Raw genomic sequence first — 27,612 nt, 5'->3', positions numbered from 1 at the left:
GCTCAACAAGTTGCCATCAGGTGTCTATAGATATTCAAAGTAGTGCACATTCACTTGGGCAAGGTGTCTCCCCTATAGTGATGCAAGTTATGAGTTGTTCCTTCCTGGGGGGTGGTGTTACGGTCATATTATCAAAAACCACTAATGGCTTTCTGTATAATGGCTCTTTCAGCCAACTCTTGTCATTGAGGAATGAATGGGCTATCTGGACTACAGGAGATCTGACATCAAGTAATCGTGAGAAAAAGGTTACACAAAGAATATCTGTATCACTAAAGAAACTCATGTATCTCAGGTACATATTCTCTGCTGCTGCTAGTTCCACTGCTGGTTCTACTGGTACTGGCAACTTCAGCACAGACACAAGTTCCATTCCATACAGTCTTAAAAAGTGAATTTTAACCATCCAGAAGATGCACTAACAAGTTTCTCTTTAGTGACAGGTTTAAGAGCCTTCTGCACAGAAGCTAAAAACAATATTACAAGCTTATCCTTGTATATTGCCATACTATCTGTGTAGTTTGCCTCCTTTGGTAAGTTGAGTTTGGGACTCTTATAACATGTCAAACTTTTCAGACTTGTACTATTTTTGTACTTCCTCCATTATTTGAAGTCTTGAGCATAACTTTCTATAAGAAAAACACAACTCCTCCACCCCACGATCTGATCTGAGACAATCATTTTTATGGTAAACTGGGAGTGAATGATAATTCTTTACATTGCCATGAATCAATTACAATGACAGAAAATCTAAATTTAAAACATAGTGCCGTTTGTTGCAGTTTGTTACAGAGATCGCAAACATTGATTTTGCAGATTTTAACATCTTGATTCACAGGAGAGTGAATCACTCTGAGAGTGTCTTCCTTTGTCAGACTTTGTCACTGTACCCATTCATTATTTTATCTCCCTATCCCTTCTCCCTTCATATGTGAACAAGATTACAAGAAAAGCTCCTTATCTAACAGTTACTCTACCTGTAGAGAACAATCTACTCTGTTCTGTATGAGATGGAGCAACTCACCTCCCTTACCTATAGAAAACAATCTACTCTGTTCTGTATGGGATGGAGCAACTCACCTCCCTTACCTATAGAGAACAATCTACTCTGTTCTGTATGGGATGGAGCAACTCACCTCCCTTACCTATAGAGAACAATCTACTTTGTTATGTATGAGATGGAGCAACTCACCTCCCTTACCTATAGAGAACAATCTACTCTGTTATGTATGAGACGGAGAAAGTCCTCAAAATTTTGAATGCCTTTAATAAACTGGATGAAGCTGTAAACACATACAAATATTTATGATGAACTCAATCGACTTGTACAGCAGATTACTAATCTTAGTAGATCTTCCTGCAAATTGTTAAAGAAAAACATTTTCCTAGGAATTAAATTACTCATTCTTTAAAAGGTAGTCTGTCTGACAAATGGCACTGCATACCTCTCAGTAACATAACATGCTCCATCTGTTAAACTGAGACACAGTGCTACCCTTGAGTAATGGCATCTGTTAATTATAAAATAACTCTGAACGGACAATTAGAGATGGATGACTGGTTCTGTAAAACAAGGAATGACTTGCATTTGGCGGAATTTTTCATGCAGCTAAATGAGGTCTATAATAAAAAATACAAGTTGCCTTACTCCTGTGCACAAGAATGTTGCTGATATGAAGCGTGCTTTGTGGCTGATGTAGGATTACATATTTATGTCTGCAGTTTTAAAATTAATGAGGTACAAAGTGAAAATACAGACAAGCAACACTGTTTTGGAGAAAATTTCCATTTCTTCTGGCATAGTGGTCAGCTGTTAAACTACAGTATATAAGTTTAGAAAAAAACATGTTTTGGACAAAATCCAACAGAATTCAACAAAATAAATAAGATGAAAATGAAAATAATATTTTAGTAATCATCATTAGCAGATTACTTCTGGTCATTTCAAACTTAATTAGTATTGATGCTTTCAACCACATGTGAATTGTTTAAGACTGAAAGTGACATTATGTGGTAGGAATGTCTGTTTATCTTTCATAGCAGTTTCCCAAAACAGTTTTGAGTTGCATAGTGTTGGTATAATCAGGCTGTAGTTAGAAACTGTTGTCACAAAAAGATGATCTGAAATTGAAGTCCCTGAGTCTTGGTTATTTGTTTTTGTTTCCTGGTTTGCATGACTGTATATTTTCTGTTGAAGTAAGGGCTTCCTTAATAACAGTTGTTGATAATTTATATTTGGCTATGGAACTTTGATAATCCCATATTTCTATATGAAAAATTCTGCAGTCTGAACATTTCATTCCTACTTTATATCAGACTGTGAGTAGTGGGTGTTGACTTGTTGCATAGAAGCTCTGAAGCTTGGTGAAGAGATAATGGTGTTATCAAAACCAAAGTTTTCATGCTGTTGTGTTTGCATAACTTTTTATGCCATGGATGTCTGAGCCTCTGTTAGCTGTGGTAACATCTTCCAGTAGCCAAGATCCATATGTGGGATTCCACAGATTTTTGGAATTATTATTTTGTCTTTCAGTTTGGATTGTTGTTGTATCTGTAAAAGACTCTCTAAAAAGACATTGCTCGTGGGAGAGCCATGGTACATTGACATCAACATGGCCAGAAATGTGCTGTCCTTTCTTTGCCCAGACTTTCAAGCTGTCTTTCAAAGGTAATTCCCAATGCTGTGTCTGCAGAGGCTTCTGGGATTCAGGTCTGAATTCTGTGCCTGTCTGGGCAACTGGAAATGTCAGTGCAGGGTATGCTGAAAATGATACCCTGTTATCACTGGAGCTCTCTGCATGCATTCTTCTACTCTGCTCGTCATCACACACCGAGTTGCATTCAATGGGTAGATCTGCATTGATGACATCAGGGTCCTAAAACATAAACAAATCAATAAACAAGCACTTCTACAGATGTAATCATGCTTTTACTGGGGCTAACACCATTAGGTATCAGTGTTATTGTAACTGCTCTAGACACTGAATTCAGCTTTAGCTGCCCTGAGTTCTAGAAATTTTTTCACAGAGCTCAATATATACATAAAAGTACAAAAAACAAGCAAACTTTTAAGTTCAGGGGTGGTTTACATATATAATATACATGCAAATAATTCTCACTTTACTAAACTTGAACAGCTGCAAATGCAACTACATTTAAGATGCCATGAACATAGGTAAAGGGGCAAGCACATTATTCACGCATAGCTGATATTTCTCTTTGTTATATGTACATTCTCAATATTCCCTACAATTTGCAGAGAATGTTAGTAGTATGCAACATAAAAATGTATATTTTGTTTTTTGATTGCAAATTGCGAAGCTGTAAGATTTAGCTCTGATATTTGGACCTCCTAAATGAATGTTCAGAACACAGAGACCAAGATGGAGTGTATGGTGCCTCTTCTGTGAATCTGACTTTGCTTAAAATGTAATTTTAGTGGGAACAAGACATTTATGAACAACCACAACAAGATTCTCAAACTTCAGGAATCTAGTAGGCAGTATAATGGACTGTGCTGTAATTTCATAGTACTTAATAACATTGCATGCTGTGTTTTCAAAGTCATTGGCCATTCCTTTCCAAGTATTCAGTTTGTGACTGCTTACTCAAGCCAAGCAAACTAAATCTCACCTAGGAGTTCAGCACAGACTAGCATAAATAATTAAGCTATTAATTTCAACAGAGATTTCTGCTGCAGTCCTTTGTAGATTCTCTCAGACTCTTACAAGTAATCTGGAAACATTGTCTAAACGGATGTGTCCTTACTGGGTTAAAAAGCTAATAAGTCAATTAATGAATAAATAAATAAATCTTTCAGCAATTTGAAATCAGATAACAAGGGATGACAGTTCCTTATATCGTATGTACCTCTGTTAGCCTTTTCAGGGAACATCATTCAAGATGTAATCCTGGGGAAACTGGAATTAACCAGAAGATGAAGGACAGTTCCTGTAAGCACACTTGACAGTACATCTCCCTCGTACATCAGCGAATCTTTAGGTTAAAATCCCTACAGTATCTGTCCATACTCTGTGTAAGTCAAAGACACCTACGTGAATTTGGACCTGAGTGTATCCTGCAGTCATACATACAGGAACACACTTACATACATTTCTTACATTTTGTCTTTTCCCTATTTTTGCTAGATTTGAACTCAGACAATGCTGATTCCAGTAAAAACAGATATAAGTTTAAGGGGCACTAACCCTACTCCAAGTTCTTCCTTCAGCTTAACATAACAAGTCAAGAAATACAGTCACTCCAACACATGGCCATGAGTGAGGAAATTCATAACCCGAATCAGTGAGATGTGAGCTAAATAATAGAATAATAGTCATTGTATATTAATCTTTCACCCCTTCAACAGTTGACTTCTGAAAAAGTGAACTTCATTCCTTATTTGGATTGGTGATATGGTACGAGTGCATGTGATCATAAACTGGTTTCATGAGGCTGTGTCTCCTATAAGGTGGTTCTTCCTCCTGTTTCATGATGAATATGAGATGCCATAGGTTACCGAGTGTGTGTGTATATACATCTATGTGTATGTCTATGCTTTTGAGTAACACATATATAATGTTATATACAGAGAATATCTGGATTAAAGTTTAGACAAAAACCTTATACAGTGTCAGAGACACAAAATTACTTAGTATAAGAAGATGTTCAAGAAATGATCAAAGAAGATGTGATAAAAGAGTCTCAGAGTTATTGGAGATGCCAAATCGTGCTAGTCCCTAACCCCGAGGGAAGTATCAGATTCTGTAATGACCGAACCATCACATTAGTGCTGGTCCCTAAACCTGATGCAGGTATCAGATTCTGTAATGACTGAAAAGTCACAGAGTGAGTGGTGCAGCCTAGTAGTTCTAATCTCTAAACCTGAGAAAAATATCAGATTCTGTAATGACTGATGAGTCACAGAGTGACTGGACATGCCAAATAGTGGTCTACATCAGTACATAGTTTTACCAGCTGGTCTAAAGTCAGAAAAAGTGTCAGCACACAGACACGGTCAGCATTCAGACACCATGACAGCACACAGAGACTGTACCAACAAGCACAGACATGGCCAGTTCATAGAGATAGTGCACACAGAGAGTGCCAGAACACAGAGACCGTCTACTTACAGTGACATACCCAGCGCACAGAGACCATGGCAACACACAGACCATGAGACCACACACAGAAACAAACCCAGCAAACAAACAGTGACAATGCAGCACAGAGATATTGCCAGCATATAGGGACCAGGCCAACAGACAGACACAGGGCCAACATGCAGAGAGGAAAAGAGACACTGTTAGCAGATAGACTGCACCAATACACAGAAACTCTGCCAACAATGAGTTTCTATGAAGAACTGTCAGCAAACAGAGATCATGCCAACATGCATAGACACTGTCAGCACACAGAGACCATGACAACATACAGAGATCCTGCCAAAACAGCACAAACAGACAGAGACACTGTCAGCACACACAGACACTTTCAGCACACAGAGACACTGTCGGCACACAGAGACACTGTCAGCACAAAGAGACACTGTCAGCACACAGAGATCATGCCAACACACAGAGACAGAGACACTGTCAGCACACTCAGACATAGACACTGTCAGCACATGCAGACAAAAACACTGTCAGTGCACAGAGACCATGCCAACATGCAGAGACACTGTCAACACACAGAGACACTGACCATGCCAACACACAGAGTTGGCACACAGACAGAGACACTGTCAGCACACATAGACAGAGACACTGTCAGCACACAAAGACAGAGACACTATCAGCATACAGAGACACTGTCAGCACACAGAGACAGAAACACTGTCAGCACACAGAGAAATAGACACTGTCAGCACACAGAGACACTGTCAGCACACACAGACAGAGATAATGTCAGTGCACAGAGACCATGCCTACATGCAGAAACACTGTCAGTACACAGAGACCATGCCAACACACACAGTCGGCACATAGAAAGAGACACTGTCAGCACACAGAGACACTGTCAGCACACACAGACAGAGACGCTGTCAGTGGACAGAGATCATGCAACATGCAGAGACACTGTCAACACACAGAAACCATGCCAACATGCAAAGACTGTGCCAGTACACAAAAACAGTGCACCACACAAACAGAGACTGTGTGAATACACAGATTGTGTGCCAACACACACAGTCATTTCCAGCACACACAAACCCTTCCAGCAATGACTATCTATGAAGAAGTCTCAGCACACAGAGACCTTGCTAACAAAGATTCCCTATAGAAAACTGCCAGCAGTACATACCTCTCAACCTCTTAGTACAAGAAATCTGGACAAAGCCTAAGTTAATGAGAGAACAAAGGCCCAAATATAGGGACAGATTTTAATATTGCTCTTAAAAACTTATAAACATGTCAGAATAACAGGATTTGTGTTAGCATGCATTTTTTGAAAGATACAAAGGTTGTAACCCAAAAGTATGTCGTTATTTAGTGACTTTGATTTTCAGTGATTTGCCAGAAAACTAGAAATTTTATGAGAAACAGACCAAAAATATGAGGTAAAAATATGGACAGTCTGTGAAATTCTGGATAGTTGACAGCTACAGCCAGCACAAATACAGAAACCTTGTCAAATGACTTTCTAAGTAAAATTTATACTACGCAGAGACCCTGCCAAAACACAGAGTGTCAACATGTAGAGAACTTGCCAGCATGTACAGACAGGGCCAGTACATAAACAGAAACATTGTCACTGCACAGAGACAGTGCCAGCACAGTAAACATGCAAACAGACACTGGTAACAGACACCACACCAACACAGAGGCACTGCTAACAGAGTCAATTCCAACACAGAGACACTGTTAACAATCAGAGACTATGCCAACATAGAGACACTGTTAACAGACAGACGATGCCAACACAGACACACTGCTAACAGACAAACCATGGCAACACAGAGACACTGCCAACAGGCACAGACCATACCAACACAGTCACTGCTAACAGAGACCATACCAACACAGATTCACTGCTAAAAGAGAAAGATCAATCCAACACAGAGACACTGCTAACAGACTCTGCCAAAACAGACACTGTTAACAGAGTCCATGCCAACACAGAGACACTGTTAACAGACAGAGTCCATGCCAACACAAAGACACAGCTAACAGTCAGACCACGCCAACACAGAGTCACTGCTTACAGAGACCACACCAACACTGTCACTGCTAACAGAGTCCATGCCAACACAGAGACACTGTTAACAGAGTCCATACCAACACAGAGACACTACTAATGGAGGACATGCCAACAGATAGTGCCAGCACAGCGAATATGCCAAGAAAGAGACACTGTCAGCACACATAGAGACACTGTCAGCACACAGAGACACTGTCAGCACAAAGAGACACTGTCAGCACACAGATATCATGCCAACACACAGAGACAGAGACACTGTAAGCACATGCAGACATAGACACAGCAAACACAAATAGAAACACTGTCAGTGCACAGAGACCATGATAACATGCTGAGACATTGTCAACACACAGAGACCATGACAAAACACAGAGAACATGCCAACACATAGAGTCAGCACATGGAGACAGTGACACTGTCAGCACACAGAGACACTGTCAACACACAGAGACAGGGACTATGCCAACACACAGTAGGCACAAAGACAGAGACACTGTCAGCACACACAGTTAGAGACACTGTCAGCATACAGAGACACTGTCAGTACACAGAGACAGATACACTGTCAGCACACAGAGACACTGTAAGCACACAGAGACACTGTCAGCACACAGAGACACTGTAAGCACACAGAGACACTGTCAGCACACACAGACAGAGATGATGTCAGTGCACAGAGACCATGCCTACATTCAGAAACACTGTCAGCACACAGAGACCATGCCAACACACAGAGTCGGCACACAGAGAGAGACACTGTCAGCACACAGAGAAGCTGTCAGTGAACAGAGATCATGCAACCTGCAGAGACACTGTCAGCACACAGAAACCATGCCAACAGGTAAAGACTGTGCCAGTACACAAAGACAGTGCACCACACAAACAGAGACTGTGTGAATACACAGATTGTGTGCCATCACATAGAGTCATTTCCAGCACACAGAAACTTTTCCAGCAATGACTCTCTATGAAGAAGTCTCAGCATGCAGAGACATTGCTAACAAAGATTCCCTATAGAAAACTGCCAGCAGTACATACCTCTCAACCTCTTAGTCAAGAAATCTGGACAAAGCCTAAGTTAACGGGGGGACAAAGGCCCAAATATAGGGACAGATTTTAATATTACGCTTAAAAACTTAGAAACATGTCGGAATAACAGGATTTGTGTTAGCATGCATTTTTTGAAGGATACAAAGTTTGTAACGCAAAAGTATGTCATTATTTAGTGACTTTGATTTTCAGTGATTTGCAAGAAAACCAGAAAATGTTAAGTTGTCAATCTCGCCTTCATTCTTGCTTGGTGGGTTCAACTCGGCACTTGCTAAGCTCGAGAGTCACTTTTACCAGCTCGAGGCAGCCCCATATCCCATGATGCAAGGTGGTAAGTACCCAGATCTCGTTTGCCGCTTCGCTTATGAGGTCCTCCTTTTACCAGCTCCTGGTAAGTGATTTGCTACTTCGCTATTTTAGCCCCTTTTGACTAAAAAACCCTTTATTGTTAGTTTTATTTTAGTTTTAAACATTTTCTGACAGAAAATTATCTGTCTCTTCTTATTTTTTTAGTCAGACTTTCTCCCATCCCATCCCCCCCCTGTTAGGGTGTGTGTGTGTGTTTTTTAGTTATACCTTTTGGTATATTTAATTTAATTTCTTTGACTGGTGTGTGTGTCTGTGTTTGCACCATGTCTAAAGAAAGGGTCTCAGGCTTTAAGAAGTGTGACTCGTGCTGTCAGAAAATGTCTCTGACAGACGGTCACACTTCTTGCCTGTACTGCCTGGGGCCTCTTCACCTGCAGGACTCCTGTGCTATTTGTCATTCTTTCAGCCAGAGAGTCCTGCAGGAAAGAAGAAATAAGTTGATTTTGAGGGGCCTTCTTAAGCCGGAGGGCTCTCCGGCTAAGTCGGCTCCATCCAAGACTGCTAAGTCTTCCAAGGCCCAGGCTTCTGTGTCCAAGCCTGCGGCCTCGGCTCCGACTCGTTCTGAGTCGAGATCGGCTCCGGCTGGAGCCGATTCTGGCTTAACTAAGCCTTCGGCACCGATGGCTATCGGTGCCGATTCTGCATCGACCACCGGTGTCGGCTCCGATCGGTTCCGACCACCATGTGGCTCAGGCATCGGTGTCGGCTCCGATCGGCTCCGACACCGTTACTTTGTGGCTGTATCGGCTCCGGCTGGAGCCGATGCATCGAGCTACCTGTCGGCTCCGATAAGTTGTCGGCTCCGACAGGTTCAATAGTTTCATCGGTTCCGATGGCTCCTTCGAGGAAGAGGTCTAGGTCTCCTTCCTTGGAGCCGATACTTTCGGCTCCGGCTTCACCTCTCCTCTTGGAACGGAGCCATCGGAGCCGATCTTCAAGGTCATCCAGGCTTTCTGACCATGATTTAGAGAGAGTGGTCAGTAGATTACTTAAGTCACAGGCACTGGCCCAAATGTTACATAGTCCGTCTCAACAGATGGCTATTGGTCCACACCCCGTTGCAGTTCCTCCTTCAACTCTACCCCAGAGCTTGGAGTTGGAGTCTTCGGGAATGGTTACTGCTACGGCTGAGGGACAGATACCCCCTTCTGCTCCTTCAGCCTCTACTCTTATCTCCTCTTCGAGACCTTCCTTAGAGGGATTCGGTGGCCAGGCTTCCATGGTCTCCTCCGAGGGGGTGAGTGGCATCGGACCCTTGTCCGAACCCGCTCTTCCCCTTGGAGCCTCGGCTTTGGTGAGCTCGGCTCCGACATCTGCCTCGGAGACTTCCCTTTCGGTGGTCCCTGGAGTTCCTAGCTCTTCGGAACGGGTTCTCTCGGACCTTCCTGGGAGGGGAGCATTCGAGGTGATGAAGAGTGTGCTGGCCACTGGTATCAGCCAGCAGTCTGTTCCCTTAGCTCCTCCCTCTGTAGTGCCTGTTGACATCTCTGCCACTTCTCTTGCTACAGGACCCAGAGATCCTCCGCCTCAGGTTTCCCCATTGGGAATATCCCCCTCTTCCGAGGATTCTCCTGATGTTTCGGGAGATCCTCCTAGAAAGAGGACTTGTAAGAGGAAACATATAGACTCCCCCGAGTCTATCACTTCAGATACTGACTTGGATGAGTCAGAGGGATCCCCAAGATCCCCCTCTGAGGATGTCTCCTTCTCAGACATCCTAGAACTCCTTAAACAGAGGGGAAACTGGCCCACCAATAATCCCTCTGAGGATGAGTCAGTATACCTAGAGGCGTTTGGATCTCAGCCCTCCACCTCCTGGGTGTCTCCGCCTTTCGACCCCCTTATGCAGGTTATCGCTCGAAAGGCTTGGGCTGCTCCTGACTCTGTAGAGCCAGTTCCTAGGAGGCCTTCTAAATTTATTACTGCCCCTCCGGACAAGCAATTCCTCACGAAAGGTGTCCCTGCTGATGCCATGGTGGTGGCGGCTGCCACTAAGAAGGAACTTGCAGATCCTTCCATACCTGTTCATCCTCCTAATAAGGACTCTAGGACCATGGATGGGTATGGTAAGCGGATGTTTTCCTCAGCGACCTTTGCTATGCATTCGCTGAATTACCTATGTCACTTCACCGGACTCCAAAGGGATATCTTTAAGGAGCTAGGTGAGGTGGTACAGGATCCTACAGCTGCAGGAGCTCAGGAAAAAATTGCTTCGCAGCTAGGAACCCTTAGTTCCATTGCAAACTCCTCCATGCGGTTAATATCATATGCTGCTGATGGAGCGAGTAGAGCCGCAGGTACAGGTGTGGCCCTTAGACGCCAAGCCTGGATGCGGCTATGTGACTTTGCAGATCCCTTTAAGGCATCCTTCACAAATTCTCCCTTTGATGGGTCAGCTTTGTTTGGCCCTCAAGTGAAGGAAACTTTGACCAGGTGTGAGCAGGACGGCAAGACTCTTTCTGCCGTAGGAGTCCGTTTTTCCACCCCTTCTAGACCTTACCCCAAAGGACAGAAAGGTGGCAAAATGTGGTTCCGCAAATCCCAAGGAGTCATGCCAGATTCACGTGGTCAGTTTACCCCTAGAGGCAGAGGGGGTAACAACAACAGATGCCGCTCTAGAGGCAGAGGGGGTCCAAAAAACCAGGGAAACAGAGAGCCTCTCTCTGACAAGCCCTTTCAGCATCCCTGAGATGTTGCCCGGCTGTCCATCCATGGAGGCAGTCGGGGGAAGACTATCGCTGTACCCAGAAGCCTGGCGTTCCCTCACTCAAGACAGATGGGTACAGTCGATCATATCCGAGGGTTACAAAATTCCTTTCGAGGAAAGTCCTTTCTATCACTCAAATTCCCTTCCAGATGTACCACCCGGTCTAAGGGAAATTACAGAGTTAGAAGTCTTAAAACTTCTGCAAAAAAGAGCCATTCAGCCAGTTACAACAGATCATTCAGAGCCCGGAATCTACTCAAGGTTCTTTTTGGTCCCCAAAAAGACGGGAGACTGGAGACCAATATTGGATCTCAGTAGACTCAACAAGTCTGTGAGGAAGACAAGATTCTGAATGGTCACTCTTCAGTCAATTCTGCCCTTCTTACAGAAGGACAACTGGATGTGCTCAATAGATCTTCAGGATGCGTACTATCACATCAAAATCCACAGACGCTCTAGGAGATTTCTCCGCTTTCGGCTGGGGTCCAGTCATTCAGTTCAGAGCCCTGCCCTTTGGTCTCACTACAGCCCCCAGAGTGTTCACCAAATGCATGGCAGTGGTCACGGCTCACCTGAGACGTCAAGGATTCCAGGTGTTTCCGTATCTCGACGACTGGCTCCTTTCAGCCACCACCAGGCATCAGCTTATTCAAGCCAGGGATTACACAATAAAGCTTTGTACTCTTTTGGGCATCTCAATAAACTTCGAAAAGTCATCCTTATTGCCCTGCCAGTCTATTACTTTCATAGGCGCAAACTTAAACACTGTTCGGATGTCAGCTACCCTTACAGATCAAAGAGTTTCAGACATTCAAAGTCATGTCAGGATCATTCTAGCCAACAAGAAAGTACAGGCCAGAATGGTTCTAAAGGTATTAGGCCTCATGGCTGCGGCCATTACTCTTCTTCCCCTGGCTCGCTTCTACATGCGCCTTCTTCAGTGGATGCTGTTCACACAGTGGTCGTACCAACAACTTCCAATGCGTCACCAGATTCTGGTGACACAGACTTGCAAAGATCATCTTGCTTGGTGGATCACATCTCCCCAGGTTCACCAAGGCAGACACTTTGTACCCCCATCCCGGTAGCCACTGTCACCACGGATGCCTCCCTGATCGGGTGGGGGGGGTCATTATCAGGGCAGGATGGTTCATGGGACATGGCAGCCGTTCGAATACCACCTGCACATAAATGTCCTGGAGATGAGAGCAGTGCTTTTAACGTTGCAAGCCCTCAACGACTTTCTTCCCGTAGGGACAATTGCAGTCCACACAGACAACATGTCTGTAGTTTGGTATATCAACAAACAGGGCGGAACCAAGTCCTACCCCTTGTGTCGAAGCGCTCAGACTATGGCAATGGGCAATCTCCTCTCATCGGTTTCTGGTAGCAACGCATATCCCTGGGAAAACCAACATTGTAGCGGACAGATTGAGCAGAGCTATTCTCATGCCTCACGAGTGGTCTCTCAAGCAATCTATAGCGGAAGAGATTTTTCTGGAATGGGGTCGTCCATGTTGCGATCTTTTTGCTACTCCCCAAAACAGCAAATGCCCAGACTTCTTCTCTCTCTTCCCTCTTCCAGGCCATCCCCCCAGAGACGCTCTGACCCAGGATTGGCCCCAGGGACTTCTTTATGCCTTCCCTCCATTTCCTCTGATTCCTCAAGTTATCCAGAAGGCAACCATTTTGAGAGCCAAATTGATTCTCATTGCCCCTTACTGGCCTCGACAAGTTTGGTTCCCGTTCCTCCATCGTCACCTTTTGGTGCAGCCGTGGCATCTGGACCCAGTGCCAGATCTTCTGATTCACCAATCCGGTCAGCTGCACCGGTCTATCCCTTCTCTCAACCTCACAGCATGGTTGCTCCACTTCCTTCCTTAGCCAGGCTTCCTTTGATCTCTAACCCAGTTAGAGACATCATAGTAGCTTCTTTAAAATCCTCTACTAGGAGGATTTATGCAAGCAAATGGAAACGTTTCTCTTATTGGGCTAAGGCTAAGAGTATTGATCCTTTCACTGCCCCTGTTCAGGCAGTCCTGGACTTCTTAGCAGAAATTTTTCATGCAGGTTCCTCTTCTTCCATAGTCAGAGTTCAATTGGCTGCTATCTCGAACTTTCATGTCGGGATCGCAGATCACAATATTATGTCCCATAGGCTCTGCAGGGCCTTCTTGAAAGGAATTTTCCTGCTAAAGCCTCCAATCAGGAATCCTCCTCCTCAGTGGGATCTAAATTTAGTGCTGACATCCTTGATTCTTCCCCCCTTCGAGCCAGCTGTTTCTTGTTCCCTGAAATTTCTTTCTTGGAAAACTTTATTCCTAGTGGCTATTACATTGGCCAGGAGGGTGTCTGAACTTCATGCTCTATCGGTTCGACCCCCCTGTTTGGTTTTCACAAAGACAGAGTATCATTGAGAACTAATCCAACCTTTTTGCCTAAGGTCGCCTCAAAGACCAATTTGAATCAATCCATTGATCTCCCTGTATTTTTCCCAAACTATTCAGACAGAGCCGAACAAAAACTACATTATCTTGACGTCCACCGTCAACTCAGATATTATTTGGACAGAACAAAAAAATTTAGGAAATCTGATCAACTTTTTGTTTCCTATGCGGATAATAAGAAAGGCCTTCCTGTTTCTAAAGTGACCTTGTCTAGATGGCTTTCTTCGGTCATCTCTGAAATTTATCTGCTCAGGGGAAAACAGCTGTGCTCAAAACCTAAAGCACATTCAACTAGGAGCTTAGCTACTTCTACAGCCTTTCAAGCTAGACTTCCTTTAGACACTATTTGTGCAGCGGCCACTTGGGCCACTCCTCATACTTTTGTTTCCCACTACAAATTGGACTTGGCCTCCAGGGACAGAGCCAGTTTTGGTTCTACAGTCCTCAAGAGTCTGTTCCATTGAGCCACCCAGGATAGAGGTGCTAGGGACGCGGTCCCACCAAGCAAGAATGAAGGCGAGATTGACAACTTAACATTAAGAAGTTATGTACCTACCATAACGTTCCATGTTAGTTGTCTTCTCTCGCCTTCTTTCTTCGACCCTCCTCCTTCCCCAGGCCTGGACAGACCTTTCTATAAGAAATTATTATGCTGAAGACCATTCAGACCTGGTCCTTCTTCCATCCTGTAAGTTTTCTTTCTTCCTTTTGGAAGTGTTTTTATGCTTGGTGCTATTGCCCTTTGTCATCAAACGAGATCTGGGTACTTACCGCCTTGCATCATGGGATATGGGGCTGCCTCGAGCTGGTAAAAGTGACTCTCGAGCTTAGCAAGTGCCGAGTCGGAGCTGAGGATCGGCTCCGAACCCACCAAGCAAGAAAGAAGGCGAGAGAAGACAACTAACATGGAACGTTATGGTAGGTACATAACTTCTTATTTTATGAGAAACAGAACAAAAATATGAGGTAAAAATCTGGACAGTCTGTGAAATTCTGGATAGTTGACAGCTACAGCCAGCACAAATACAGAAACCTTGTCAAGTGACTCCCTAAGTAAAATTTATACTACGCAGATACCCTGCCAAAACACAGATTGTCAACATGTAAAGAACTTGCCAGCATGTACAGACAGTGCCAGTACATAAATAGAAACATTGTCACTGCACAGAGACAGAGCCAGCAGAGTAAACATGTAAACAGACACTGGTAACAGACACCACACCAATGCAGAGGCACTGCTAACAGAGTCCATTCCAACACAGAGACACTGTTAACAGTCAGAGACTATGCCAACATAGAGATAAACTGTTAACAGACAGACCATGCCAGCACAGAAACACTGCTAACAGACAAACCGTGCCAACACATAGACACTGTCAACAAGCACAGACCATACCAACGCAGAGTCACTGCTAACAGACAGAGACCATACCAACACAGATTCACTGCTAAAAGAGAAAGATCATGCCAACACAGAGACACTGCTAACAGACTCTGCCCAAACAGAGACACTGTTAACAGAGTCCATGCCAACACTAACAGAAAGAGTCTATGCCAACACAAAGACACTGCTAACAGACAGACCACACCAACACAGAGTCACTGCTTACAGAGACCACACTAACACAGTCACTGCTAACAGAGTCCATGCCAACACAGAGACACTGTTAACAGACAGAGTCCATACCAACACAGAGACACTACTAATGGAGAACATGCCAACAGATAGACAGTGCCAGCAAAGTAAATATGCCAAGAATAAGACACTGTCAGCACACACAGACAGAGACACTGTCAGCACACAGAAACACTGTCAACACACACAGACAGAGATAATGTCAGTGCACAGAGACCATGCCTACATGCAGAAACACTGTCAACACACAGAAACCATGCCAACACGCAAAGATTGTGCCAGTACACAAAAACAGTGCACCACACAAACAGAGACTGTGTGAATACACAGATTATGTGCCAACACACACAGTCATTTCCAGCACACACAAACCCTTCCAGCAATGACTATCTATGAAGAAGTCTCAGCACACAGAGACCTTGCTAACAAAGATTCCCTATAGAAAACTGCCAGCAGTACATACCTCTCAACCTCTTAGTACAAGAAATCTGGACAAAGCCTAAGTTAATGGGAGAACAAAGACCCAAATATAGGGACAGATTTTAATATTGCTCTTAAAAACTTATAAACATGTCAGAATAACAGGATTTGTGTTAGCATGCATTTTTTGAAAGATACAAAGTTTGTAACCCAAAAGTATGTCATTATTTAGTGACTTTGATTTTCAGTGATTTGCCAGAAAATTAGAAATTTTATGAGAAACAGACCAAAAATATGAGGTAAAAATCTGGACAGTCTGTGAAATTCTGGATAGTTGACAGCTACAGCCAGCACAAATACAGAAACCTTGTCAAGTGACTTTCTAAGTAAAATTTATACTACGCAGAGACCCTGCCAAAACACAGAGTGTCAACATGTAGAAAACTTGCCAGCATGTACAGACAGGGCCAGTACATAAACAGAAACATTGCCACTGCACAGAGACAGTGCCAGCACAGTAAACATGCAACCAGACACTGGTAACAGACACCACACCAACACAGAGGCACTGCTAACAGAGTCCATTCCAACACAGAGACACTGTTAACAGTCAGAGACTATGCCAACATAGAGACACTGTTAACAGACAGACGATGCCAACACAGACACACTGCTAACAGACAAACCATGCCAACACAGAGACACTGCCAACAGGCACAGACCATACCAGCACAGTCACTGCTAACAGAGACCATACCAACACAGATTCACTGCTAAAAGAGAAAGATCATGCCAACACAGACACTGCTAACAGACTCTGCCAAAACAGACACTGTTAACAGAGTCCATGCCAACACAGAGACACTGTTAACAGACAGAGTCCATGCCAACACAAAGACATTGCTAACAGACAGACCACACCAACACAGAGTCACTGCTTACAGAGACCACACCAACACTGTCACTGCTAACAGAGTCCATGCCAACACAGAGACACTGTTAACAGACAGAGTCCATACCAACACAGAGAGACTACTAATGGAGAACATGCCAACAGATAGTGCCAGCACACTGAATATGCCAAGAAAGAGACACTGTCAGCACACATAGAGACACTGTCAGCACACAGAGACACTGTCAGCACACAGATATCATGCCAATACACAGAGACAGAGACACTGTAAACACATGCAGACATAGACACAGCAAACACAAACAGAAACACTGTCAGTGCACAGAGACCATGCCAACATGCAGAGAACCTGTCAACACACAGAGACCATGACAAAACACAGAGAACATGCCAACACATAGAGTCAGCACATGGAGACAGTGACACTGTCAGCACACAGAGACACTGTCAACACACAGAGACAGGGACTATGCCAACACACAGTCGGCACAAAGACAGAAACACTGTCAGCTCATAGAGACACTGTCAGCACACACAGTTAGAGACACTGTCAGCATACAGAGACACTGTCAGTACACAAAGACAGATACACTGTCAGCACACAGAGACACTGTCAGCACACCCAGGCAGAGATGGTGTCAGTGCACAGAGACCATGCCTACATGCAGAAACACTGTCAGCACACAGAGACCATGCCAACACACAGAGTCGGCACACAGAGAGAGACACTGTTAGCACACAGAGACGCTGTCAGTGAACAGAGATCATGCAACCTGCAGAGACACTGTCAGCACACAGAAACCATGCCAACAGGCAAAGACTGTGCCAGTACACAGACAGTGCACCACACACACACACAGAGACTGTGTGAATACACAGATTGTGTGCCATCACATAGAGTCATTTCCAGCACACAGAAACCCTTCCAGCAATGACTCTCTATGAAGAAGTCTCAGCATGCAGAGACCTTGCTAACAAAGATTCCCTATAGAAAACTGCCAGCAGTACATACCTCTCAACCTCTTAGTCAAGAAATCTGGACAAAGCCTAAGTTAACAGGGGGACAAAGGCCCAAATATAGGGACAGATTTTAATATTGCACTTAAAAACTTAGAAACATGTTGGAATAACAGGATTTGTGTTAGCATGCATTTTTTGAAGGATACAAAGTTTGTAACCCAAAAGTATGTCATTATTTAGTGACTTTGATTTTCAGTGATTTGCAAGAAAACCAGAAATTTTATGAGAAACAGAACAAAAATATGAGGTAAAAATCTGGACAGTCTGTGAAATTCTGGATAGTTGACAGCTACAGCCAGCACAAATACAGAAACCTTGTCAAGTGACTCCCTAAGTAAAATTTATACTACGCAGATACCCTGCCAAAACACAGAGTGTCAACATGTAGAGAACTTGCCAGCATGTACAGACAGTGCCAGTACATAAATAGAAACATTGTCACTGCACAGAGACATAGCCAGCAGAGTAAACATGTAAACAGACACTGGTAACAGACACCACACCAACACAGAGGCACTGCTAACAGTGTCCATTCCAACACAGAGACACTGTTAACAGTCAGAGACTATGCCAACATAGAGATAAACTGTTAACAGACAGACCATGCCAGCACAGAAACACTGCTAACAGACAAACCGTGCCAACACAGAGACACTGCCAACAAGCACAGACCATACCAACGCAGAGTCACTGCTAACAGACAGAGACCATACCAACACAGATTCACTGCTAAAAGAGAAAGATCATGCCAACACAGAGACACTGCTAACAGACTCTGCCCAAACAGAGACACTGTTATCAGAGTCCATGCCAACACTAACAATAAGAGTCTATGCCAACACAAAGACACTGCTAACAGACAGACCACACCAACACAGAGTCACTGCTTACAGAGACCACACCAACACAGTCACTGCTAACAGAGTCCATGCCAACACAGAGACACTTTTAACAGACAGCGTCCATACCAACACAGAGACACTACTAATGGAGAACATGCCAACAGATAGACAGTGCCAGTAAAGTAAATATGCCAAGAAAGAGACACTGTCAGCACACACAGACAGAGACACTGTCAGCACACACACAGACAGAGACACTGTCAGCACAAAGAGACACTGTCAGCACACAGAGATAATGCCAAAACACAGGGACAGAGACACTGTCAGAACATGCAGACATATACACTGTCAGTACACTCAGACAGAAACACTGTCAGTGCACAGAGACCATGCAAACATGCAGAGACATTGTCAACACACATAGGACCATGACAAAACACAGAGAACATGCCAACACATAGAGTCAGCACATGAAGACGGAGATACTGTTAGCACACAGAGACACTGTCAGCACACAGAGACAGAGACACTGTCAGCACACAAAGACACTGTCAACACACAGAGACCATGCCAATACACAGAGTCATCACACAGACAGAGACACTGTCAGCACACAGAGACACTGTCAGTACACACTGATAGAGATGCTGTTAGTGCACAGAGACCATGCATCATACAGAGACACTGTCAGCACATAGAAACCTAGACACTGTCAGTGCACAGAGACCATGCCAACATGCAAAGACTGCGCCAGTACACAAAGACAGTGCACCAGACAGAGACTGTGTGAATACACAGATTGTGTGCCAACACAGAGTCATTTCCAGCACACAGAAACCCTTCTAGCAATGACTCTCTATGAAGAAGTCTCAGAACACAGAGACCTTGCTAACAAAGATTCCCTATAGAAAACTGCCAGCAGTACATACCTCTCAACCTCTTAGTGCAAGAAATCTGGACAAAGCCTAAGGTAATGGGGGAACAAAGGCCCAAATAATGGGACAGACTTTAATACTGCTCTTACAGACTTAGAAACATGTCAGAATAACAGGATTTGTGTTAACATGCATTTTTTGAAGGATACAAAGTTTGTAACCTAAAAGTATGTCATTATTTAGTGACTTTGATTTTCAGTGATTTGCCAGAAAATCAGACATTTTATGAGAAACAGACCAACATTATGTGGTAAAAATCTGGACAGTCTGTGAAATTCTGGATAGTTGACAGCTACAGCCAGCACAAATACAAAAACCTTGTCAGGTGACTCCCTAAGTAAAGTTTATACTACACAGAGATCCTGCCAAAACACAAGAGTGTCAACATGTAGAGAACTTGCCAACATGTACAGACAGTGCCAGTACATAAACAGAAACATTGTCACCACACAGAGACAGTGCCAGCACAGTAAACATGCAAGCAGACACTGATATCAGACCCCACACCAACACAGAGTCACTGCTAACAGAGTCCATTCCAACACAGAGACAGTTAACAGTCAGAGACTATGCCAACACAGAGACACTGTTAACAGAGAGACCATGCCAACAATGAAACACTGCTAACAGACAAACCGTGCCAACACAGAGACAATGCCAACAGGTGCAGTCCATGTCAACACAAAGACACTGCTAACAGACAGACCACACCAACACAGAGTCACTGCTTACAGAGACCACACCAACACAGTCACTGCTAACAGACAGAGTCCATGACAACACAGAGACACTGTTAACAGACAGAGTCCATGACAACACAGAGACACTGTTAACAGACAGAGTCCATATGAACACAGAGACACTACTAACAGAGAACATGCCAACAGATAGACAGTGCCAGCACAGGGAATATGCCAATAAAGAGACACTGTCAGCACACACAGACAGAGACACTGTCAGCACACACAGACAGAGATACTGTCAGCACACAGAGACACTGTCAGCACACAGAGACAGAGACACTGTCAGCACACAGAGACACTGTCAGCATACAGAGACACTGTCAGCACACAGAGATCATGCCAACACACAGAGACAGAGACACTGTCAGCACACGCAGACATAGACACTGTTAGCACACACAGACAGAATCATGGTTAGTGTGCAGAGACCATGCCAACAAGCAGAGACACTGTCAGGAAATAGAGATCATGTCAACACACAGAGACCATGACAAAACACAGAGAGCATGCCAACACATAGAGTCAGCAGACGGAGACAGAGACACTGTTAGCACACAGAGACACTGTCAGCACGCAGTGACAGAGACACTGTTAGTGTTGTAGTGCACAGAGACCATGCCAACACACAGAGTCGCACAGACAGAGACACTGTCAGCACACAGAGACACTGTCAACACACAGAGACACTGTCAGCACACAGAGACACTGTCATCACACACAGAGACACTGTCAGTGCATAGAGACCATGCCAACATGCAGAAACTCTGTCAGCACACAGAGACACTGTCAACACACAGAGACAGAGTCACTGTTAGTGTGGTAGTACACAGAGACCATGCCAATACACAGAGTCAGCACACAGACAGAGACACCGTCAGCACACAGAGACACTGTCAGCACATACAAACAAAGACGCTGTTAGAGCACAGAGACAATGCAACATGCAGAGACACTGTCAGCACACAGAAACCTAGACACTGTTAGTGCACAGAGACCATGCCAACATGCAAAGACTGCACCAGTACACAAAGACAGTGCACCAAAGACTGTGTGAATACACAGATTGTGTGCCAACACACGAGTCATTTCCAGCACACAGAAACCCTTCCAACAATGGCTCTCTATGAAGAAGTCTCAGCACACAGAGACCTTGCTAACAAAGATTCCCTATAGAAAACTGCCAGCAGTACATACCTCTCAACCTCTTAGTGCAAGAAATCTGGACAAAGCCTAAGGTAATGGGGGAACAAAGGCCCAAATATTGGAACAGATTTTAATATTGCTTTTAAAAACTTAGAAACCTGTCAGAATAACAGGATTTGTGTTAACATGCATTTTTTGAAGGATACAAAGTTTGTAACCTAAAAGTATGTCATTATTTAGTGACTTTGATTTTCAGTGATTTGCCAGAAAAGCAGAAATTTTATGAGAAACAGACCAAAACTATGAGGTAAAAATCTGGACAGTCTGTGAAATTCTGGATAGTTGACAGCTACAGCCAGCACAAATACAGAAACCTTGTCAGGTGACTCCCTAAGTAAAGTTTATACTACACAGAGATCCTGCCAAAACACAAGAGTGTCAACATGTAGAGAACTTGCCAACATGTACAGACAGTGCCAGTACATAAACAGAAACATTGTCACCACACAGAGACAGTGCCAGCACAGTAAACATGCAAGCAGACACTGATAACAGACCCCACACCAACACAGAGTCACTGCTAACAGAGTCCATTCCAACACAGAGACAGTTAACAGTCAGAGACTATGCCAACACAGAGACACTGTTAACAGACAGACCATGCCAACACAGAAACACTGCTAACAGACAAACCGTGCCAACACAGAGACATTGCCAACAGGCACAGTCCATGCCAACACAAAGACACTGCTAACAGACCACACCAACACAGAGTCACTGCTTACAGAGACCACACCAACACAGTCACTGCTAACAGACAGAGTCCATGACAACACAGAGACACTGTTAACAGACAGAGTCCATACGAACACAGAGACACTACTAACAGAGAACATGCCAACAGATAGACAGTGCCAGCAAAGGTAATATGCCAATAAAGAGACACTGCCAGCACATACAGGCAGAGACACTGTCAGCACACACAGACAGAGATACTGTCAGCACACAGAGACACTGTCAGCACACAGAGACAGAGACACTGTCAGCACACAGAGACACTGTCAGCATACAGAGACATTGTCAGCACACAGAGATCATGCCAACACACAGAGACAGAGACACTGTCAGCACATGCAGACATAGACACTGTTAGCACACACAGACAGAATCACAGTTAGTGCACAGAGACCATGCCAACAGAGTTATTTCCAGCACACAGAAACCCTTTCATCAATGACTCTATGAAGAAGTCTCAGCACACAGAGACCTTGCCAACAAAGATTCCCTGTAGAAAACTGCCAGCAGTACATACCTCTCAACCTCTTAGTGCAAGAAATCTGGACAAAGCCTAAGGTAATGGGGGAACAAAGGCCCAAATAATGGGACAGACTTTAATACTGCTCTTACAGACTTAGAAACATGTCAGAATAACAGGATTTGTGTTAACATGCATTTTTTGAAGGATACAAAGTTTGTAACCTAAAAGTATGTCATTATTTAGTGACTTTGATTTTCAGTGATTTGCCAGAAAATCAGACATTTTATGAGAAACAGACCAACATTATGTGGTAAAATCTGGACAGTCTGTGAAATTCTGGATAGTTGACAGCTACAGCCAGCACAAATACAAAAACCTTGTCAGGTGACTCCCTAAGTAAAGTTTATACTACACAGAGATCCTGCCAAAACACAAGAGTGTCAACATGTAGAGAACTTGCCAACATGTACAGACAGTGCCAGTACATAAACAGAAACATTGTCACCACACAGAGACAGTGCCAGCACAGTAAACATGCAAGCAGACACTGATATCAGACCCCACACCAACACAGAGTCACTGCTAACAGAGTCCATTCCAACACAGAGACAGTTAACAGTCAGAGACTATGCCAACACAGAGACACTGTTAACAGAGAGACCATGCCAACAATGAAACACTGCTAACAGACAAACCGTGCCAACACAGAGACAATGCCAACAGGTGCAGTCCATGTCAACACAAAGACACTGCTAACAGACAGACCACACCAACACAGAGTCACTGCTTACAGAGACCACACCAACACAGTCACTGCTAACAGACAGAGTCCATGACAACACAGAGACACTGTTAACAGACAGAGTCCATGACAACACAGAGACACTGTTAACAGACAGAGTCCATACGAACACAGAGACACTACTAACAGAGAACATGCCAACAGATAGACAGTGCCAGCACAGGGAATATGCCAATAAAGAGACACTGTCAGCACACACAGACAGAGACACTGTCAGCACACACAGACAGAGATACTGTCAGCACACAGAGACACTGTCAGCACACAGAGACAGAGACACTGTCAGCACACAGAGACACTGTCAGCATACAGAGACACTGTCAGCACACAGAGATCATGCCAACACACAGAGACAGAGACACTGTCAGCACACGCAGACATAGACACTGTTAGCACACACAGACAGAATCATGGTTAGTGTGCAGAGACCATGCCAACAAGCAGAGACACTGTCAGGAAATAGAGATCATGTCAACACACAGAGACCATGACAAAACACAGAGAGCATGCCAACACATAGAGTCAGCAGACGGAGACAGAGACACTGTTAGCACACAGAGACACTGTCAGCACGCAGTGACAGAGACACTGTTAGTGTTGTAGTGCACAGAGACCATGCCAACACACAGAGTCGGCACACAGACAGAGACACTGTCAGCACACAGAGACACTGTCAACACACAGAGACACTGTCAGCACACAGAGACACTGTCATCACACACAGAGACACTGTCAGTGCATAGAGACCATGCCAACATGCAGAAACTCTGTCAGCACACAGAGACACTGTCAACACACAGAGACAGAGTCACTGTTAGTGTGGTAGTACACAGAGACCATGCCAATACACAGAGTCAGCACACAGACAGAGACACCGTCAGCACACAGAGACACTGTCAGCACATACAAACAAAGACGCTGTTAGTGCACAGAGACAATGCAACATGCAGAGACACTGTCAGCACACAGAAACCTAGACACTGTTAGTGCACAGAGACCATGCCAACATGCAAAGACTGCACCAGTACACAAAGACAGTGCACCAAAGACTGTGTGAATACACAGATTGTGTGCCAACACACGAGTCATTTCCAGCACACAGAAACCCTTCCAACAATGGCTCTCTATGAAGAAGTCTCAGCACACAGAGACCTTGCTAACAAAGATTCCCTATAGAAAACTGCCAGCAGTACATACCTCTCAACCTCTTAGTGCAAGAAATCTGGACAAAGCCTAAGGTAATGGGGGAACAAAGGCCCAAATATAGGGACAGACTTTAATACTGCTCTTATAGACATAGAAACCTGGCAGAATAACAGGATTTGTGTTAACATGCATTTTTTGAAGGATACAGTTTGTAACCTAAAAGTATGTCATTATTTAGTGACTTTGACTTTCAGTGATTTTGCCAGAAAACCAGAAATTTTATGAGAAACAGGCCATATGAGGTAAAAGCTACAGCTACAGCCAGCATAAATACAGAAACCTTGTCAAGTGACTCTCTAAGTAAAATTTATACTACACAGAGACCCTGCCAAAGCACAGAGTGTCAACATGTAGAGAACTTGCCAGCATGTTAACAGAGAGACCATGTCAACACAGAAACGCTGCTAACAGACAAACCGTGCCAACACCGAAACACTGCCAACAGGCACAGACCATACCAACACAAAGTCACTGCTAACAGACAGAGTCCATTCCAACACAGAGACCCTGGTAACAGACTGAAATCATGCCAACAAAATGACACTGCTAACAGACACAGACCATGCCAACAGAGAGTCACTGCTAACAGTGAAAGATCATGCCAACACAGAGACACTGCTAACAGACAGACTGTGCCAAAACAGAGACACTGTTAACAGAGTCCATGCCAACACAGAGACACTAACAGACAGAGTCCATGCCAACACAAAGACACTGCTAACAGACAGACCACACCAACACAGAGTCACTGCTTACAGAGACCACACCAACACAGTCACTAACAAAGTCCATGCCAACACAAAGACACTGTTAACAGAGTCCATGCCAACACAAAGACACTGCTAACAGACAGCCCACACCAACACAGAGTCACTGCTTACAGAGACCACACCAACACAGTCACTGCTAACAGACAGAGTTCATGCCAACACAGAGACACTAACAGACAGAGTCCATACCAACACAGAGACACTACTAACAGAGAACATGCCAACACATTGAATACACCAAGAAAGAGACCTTGCCAGCACACAGAGACAGACAAATGTAGATAAAACAGAACTAGAAACAGTGACATATCTCATTGCTTGGTGTAATGCACTCATAATTGAGGGTCTGAATACTGAAAGGCACAACAATTGGCAAGACTGTTGCACAAGGGACTAGTCACTACAATATAGAAGTAGCTGAGAAGCATTGGAAACATTAGCCTGAGAAGCACTGGAAACATGAACTACAAAGCAATATTGACACAGATGAAATGTATATCCCATGGGGTCACAACTGCCAGTAGTTTAAAAATACATGCAAGAAAACCAGATAGTCCAAGAAAAAAAAAAAAGATAAAAGTAGCACTGAGCATTGCAATTGCCAGTAAGTATAGTATCTTACATACTGAGAGAGTAAAGTCCTAAAATACCAGGATTTGCAAGCAGAAATTAGAGGAAAAATGATACCCAGAGAGTTCAGTAATATAATATGAGCACCAGGATTAGTAAAAAAGAATTTACAGTCATACTTACATGTGATACCAATACATGTAACCCCCCATGAACTGCAGAAGGAGGCAATTCTGGACATATTACAGGCGCTGAGAAGACCACTTTTGGCTAACAAAGACTGAAGCAATAGTTATTTCATGAATTTTAATAACCCTGATTTAGGAGTGGGGCCCTTTCCTGTTAAGATATTTCAAACGCAAAACACATAGAGAAATTAATCCGGAGTATAACTCAGCAGTGTATTCTAGCAGTGAGCTATCTATATGTAACTGTCGTTCACTTACTCAGTAGCTGTTTGTGGTTCTATTAGTCCATTTACTTCAATTCCTGTTCCTTTCTACTCTTGAAAGCTAATGTTACCTTTCAAGAGTAGGACCATGTGTTTCTGGTGTAATATCATTATTCATCAATGTATGATAGTCTCCTGAAGTCTTCCTTGTCTTGTAAGAATTGGTTTTATGTAGTATCTGAGATATCCCTTTGACTTTATTACTGTTCCTGTATGCACAATTTGTATATGTGTACACATTTTGATTTCATATTGTGACTTTATTTTACCATTCTTAGCTTCTCACATTTCAAATATCCCCAAAATACTAACAGAACTTACTTCTGCAGGTGATACAGTTTGAAGCTGTATTTTTATATTCACATATCAATAGCTTTGACTCAGTGGCTTCACTTGTTGTCAAATATGTCAGCATAGTGTACCTTTATACCCCAAAGTTTCAAAATTAAACTATTGTACACTACCCCGATGTTTAGTGTAAATTCAAAATTCTGCTTGACATATCTCAGTTCAATTTATTTATTTATTTATTGACATTTGTTTACTGAGAAAGTCTGACAGGAGAATTACCTGTTTTTAGTGGAGGCCAGGGTAGAAAAGCTCCAACATATTACACGAAAGCAAAACAGTAGAATATAGCAAACATAAACATTTGATATGGATTGCCATTTTTGCAAGTACAGTATAATATAACACAGTTATAATCATTGTTATTTTTACAAGTATAATATGATATAATATAATATAGTGTAACCAGAGAAATAGCAAAATTGTCTTCTCTTTTCACTCTAACAGTGACAACAAACAGCTCATTTTCATATTTATGTTCACAAAGATCCACATTCCCTTGAAAGCATTTTTCTTTACATATCCGAAAGAATGTTTCCTTCTATCACAAATTCTGCAAATTGATTAAAAGGAGAACAGTGCATCCTCCCATGTTTATAGCCACACTTACTACATTGGGCTTGAATTTCAAATGCATCATATTTTCTCTGCACCTTGTAGCTTTTTACTCATCTGCATTGAATTCACCATATATTTGTTAGGTTTGCCTTTTTGTTTGACTCATATTTTATCTCACACAGTCATGTCCATAGTTATTTTTTTAATTTTGTAATTTTAATTTG

General features: G+C 43.5%; 1 protein-coding gene across 1 annotated transcript in view; it reads right to left on the bottom strand.

Moving 5' to 3' along the window:
* Positions 1 to 1,767: 1,767 nt before the first annotated feature.
* The window catches only part of LTK (leukocyte receptor tyrosine kinase), a 1,073,506-nt gene continuing 1,047,661 nt past the window's right edge, over positions 1,768 to 27,612 (bottom strand). The window contains exon 18 of the mRNA XM_044073449.1: positions 1,768 to 2,876. Coding sequence (XP_043929384.1) covers positions 2,400 to 2,876 — 477 coding nt within the window. The 3' untranslated portion in view covers positions 1,768 to 2,399. The remainder of the gene's footprint in view (positions 2,877 to 27,612) is intronic.

The sequence above is a fragment of the Protopterus annectens genome, chromosome 6.part0, assembly GCF_019279795.1.
Source record: "Protopterus annectens isolate FY-2018-M chromosome 6.part0, PAN1.0, whole genome shotgun sequence".
Taxonomy (NCBI): domain Eukaryota; kingdom Metazoa; phylum Chordata; order Ceratodontiformes; family Protopteridae; genus Protopterus; species Protopterus annectens.
Note: the sequence above shows the minus strand (reverse complement) of the source record. Positions and strands in the feature narration are given on the sequence as shown.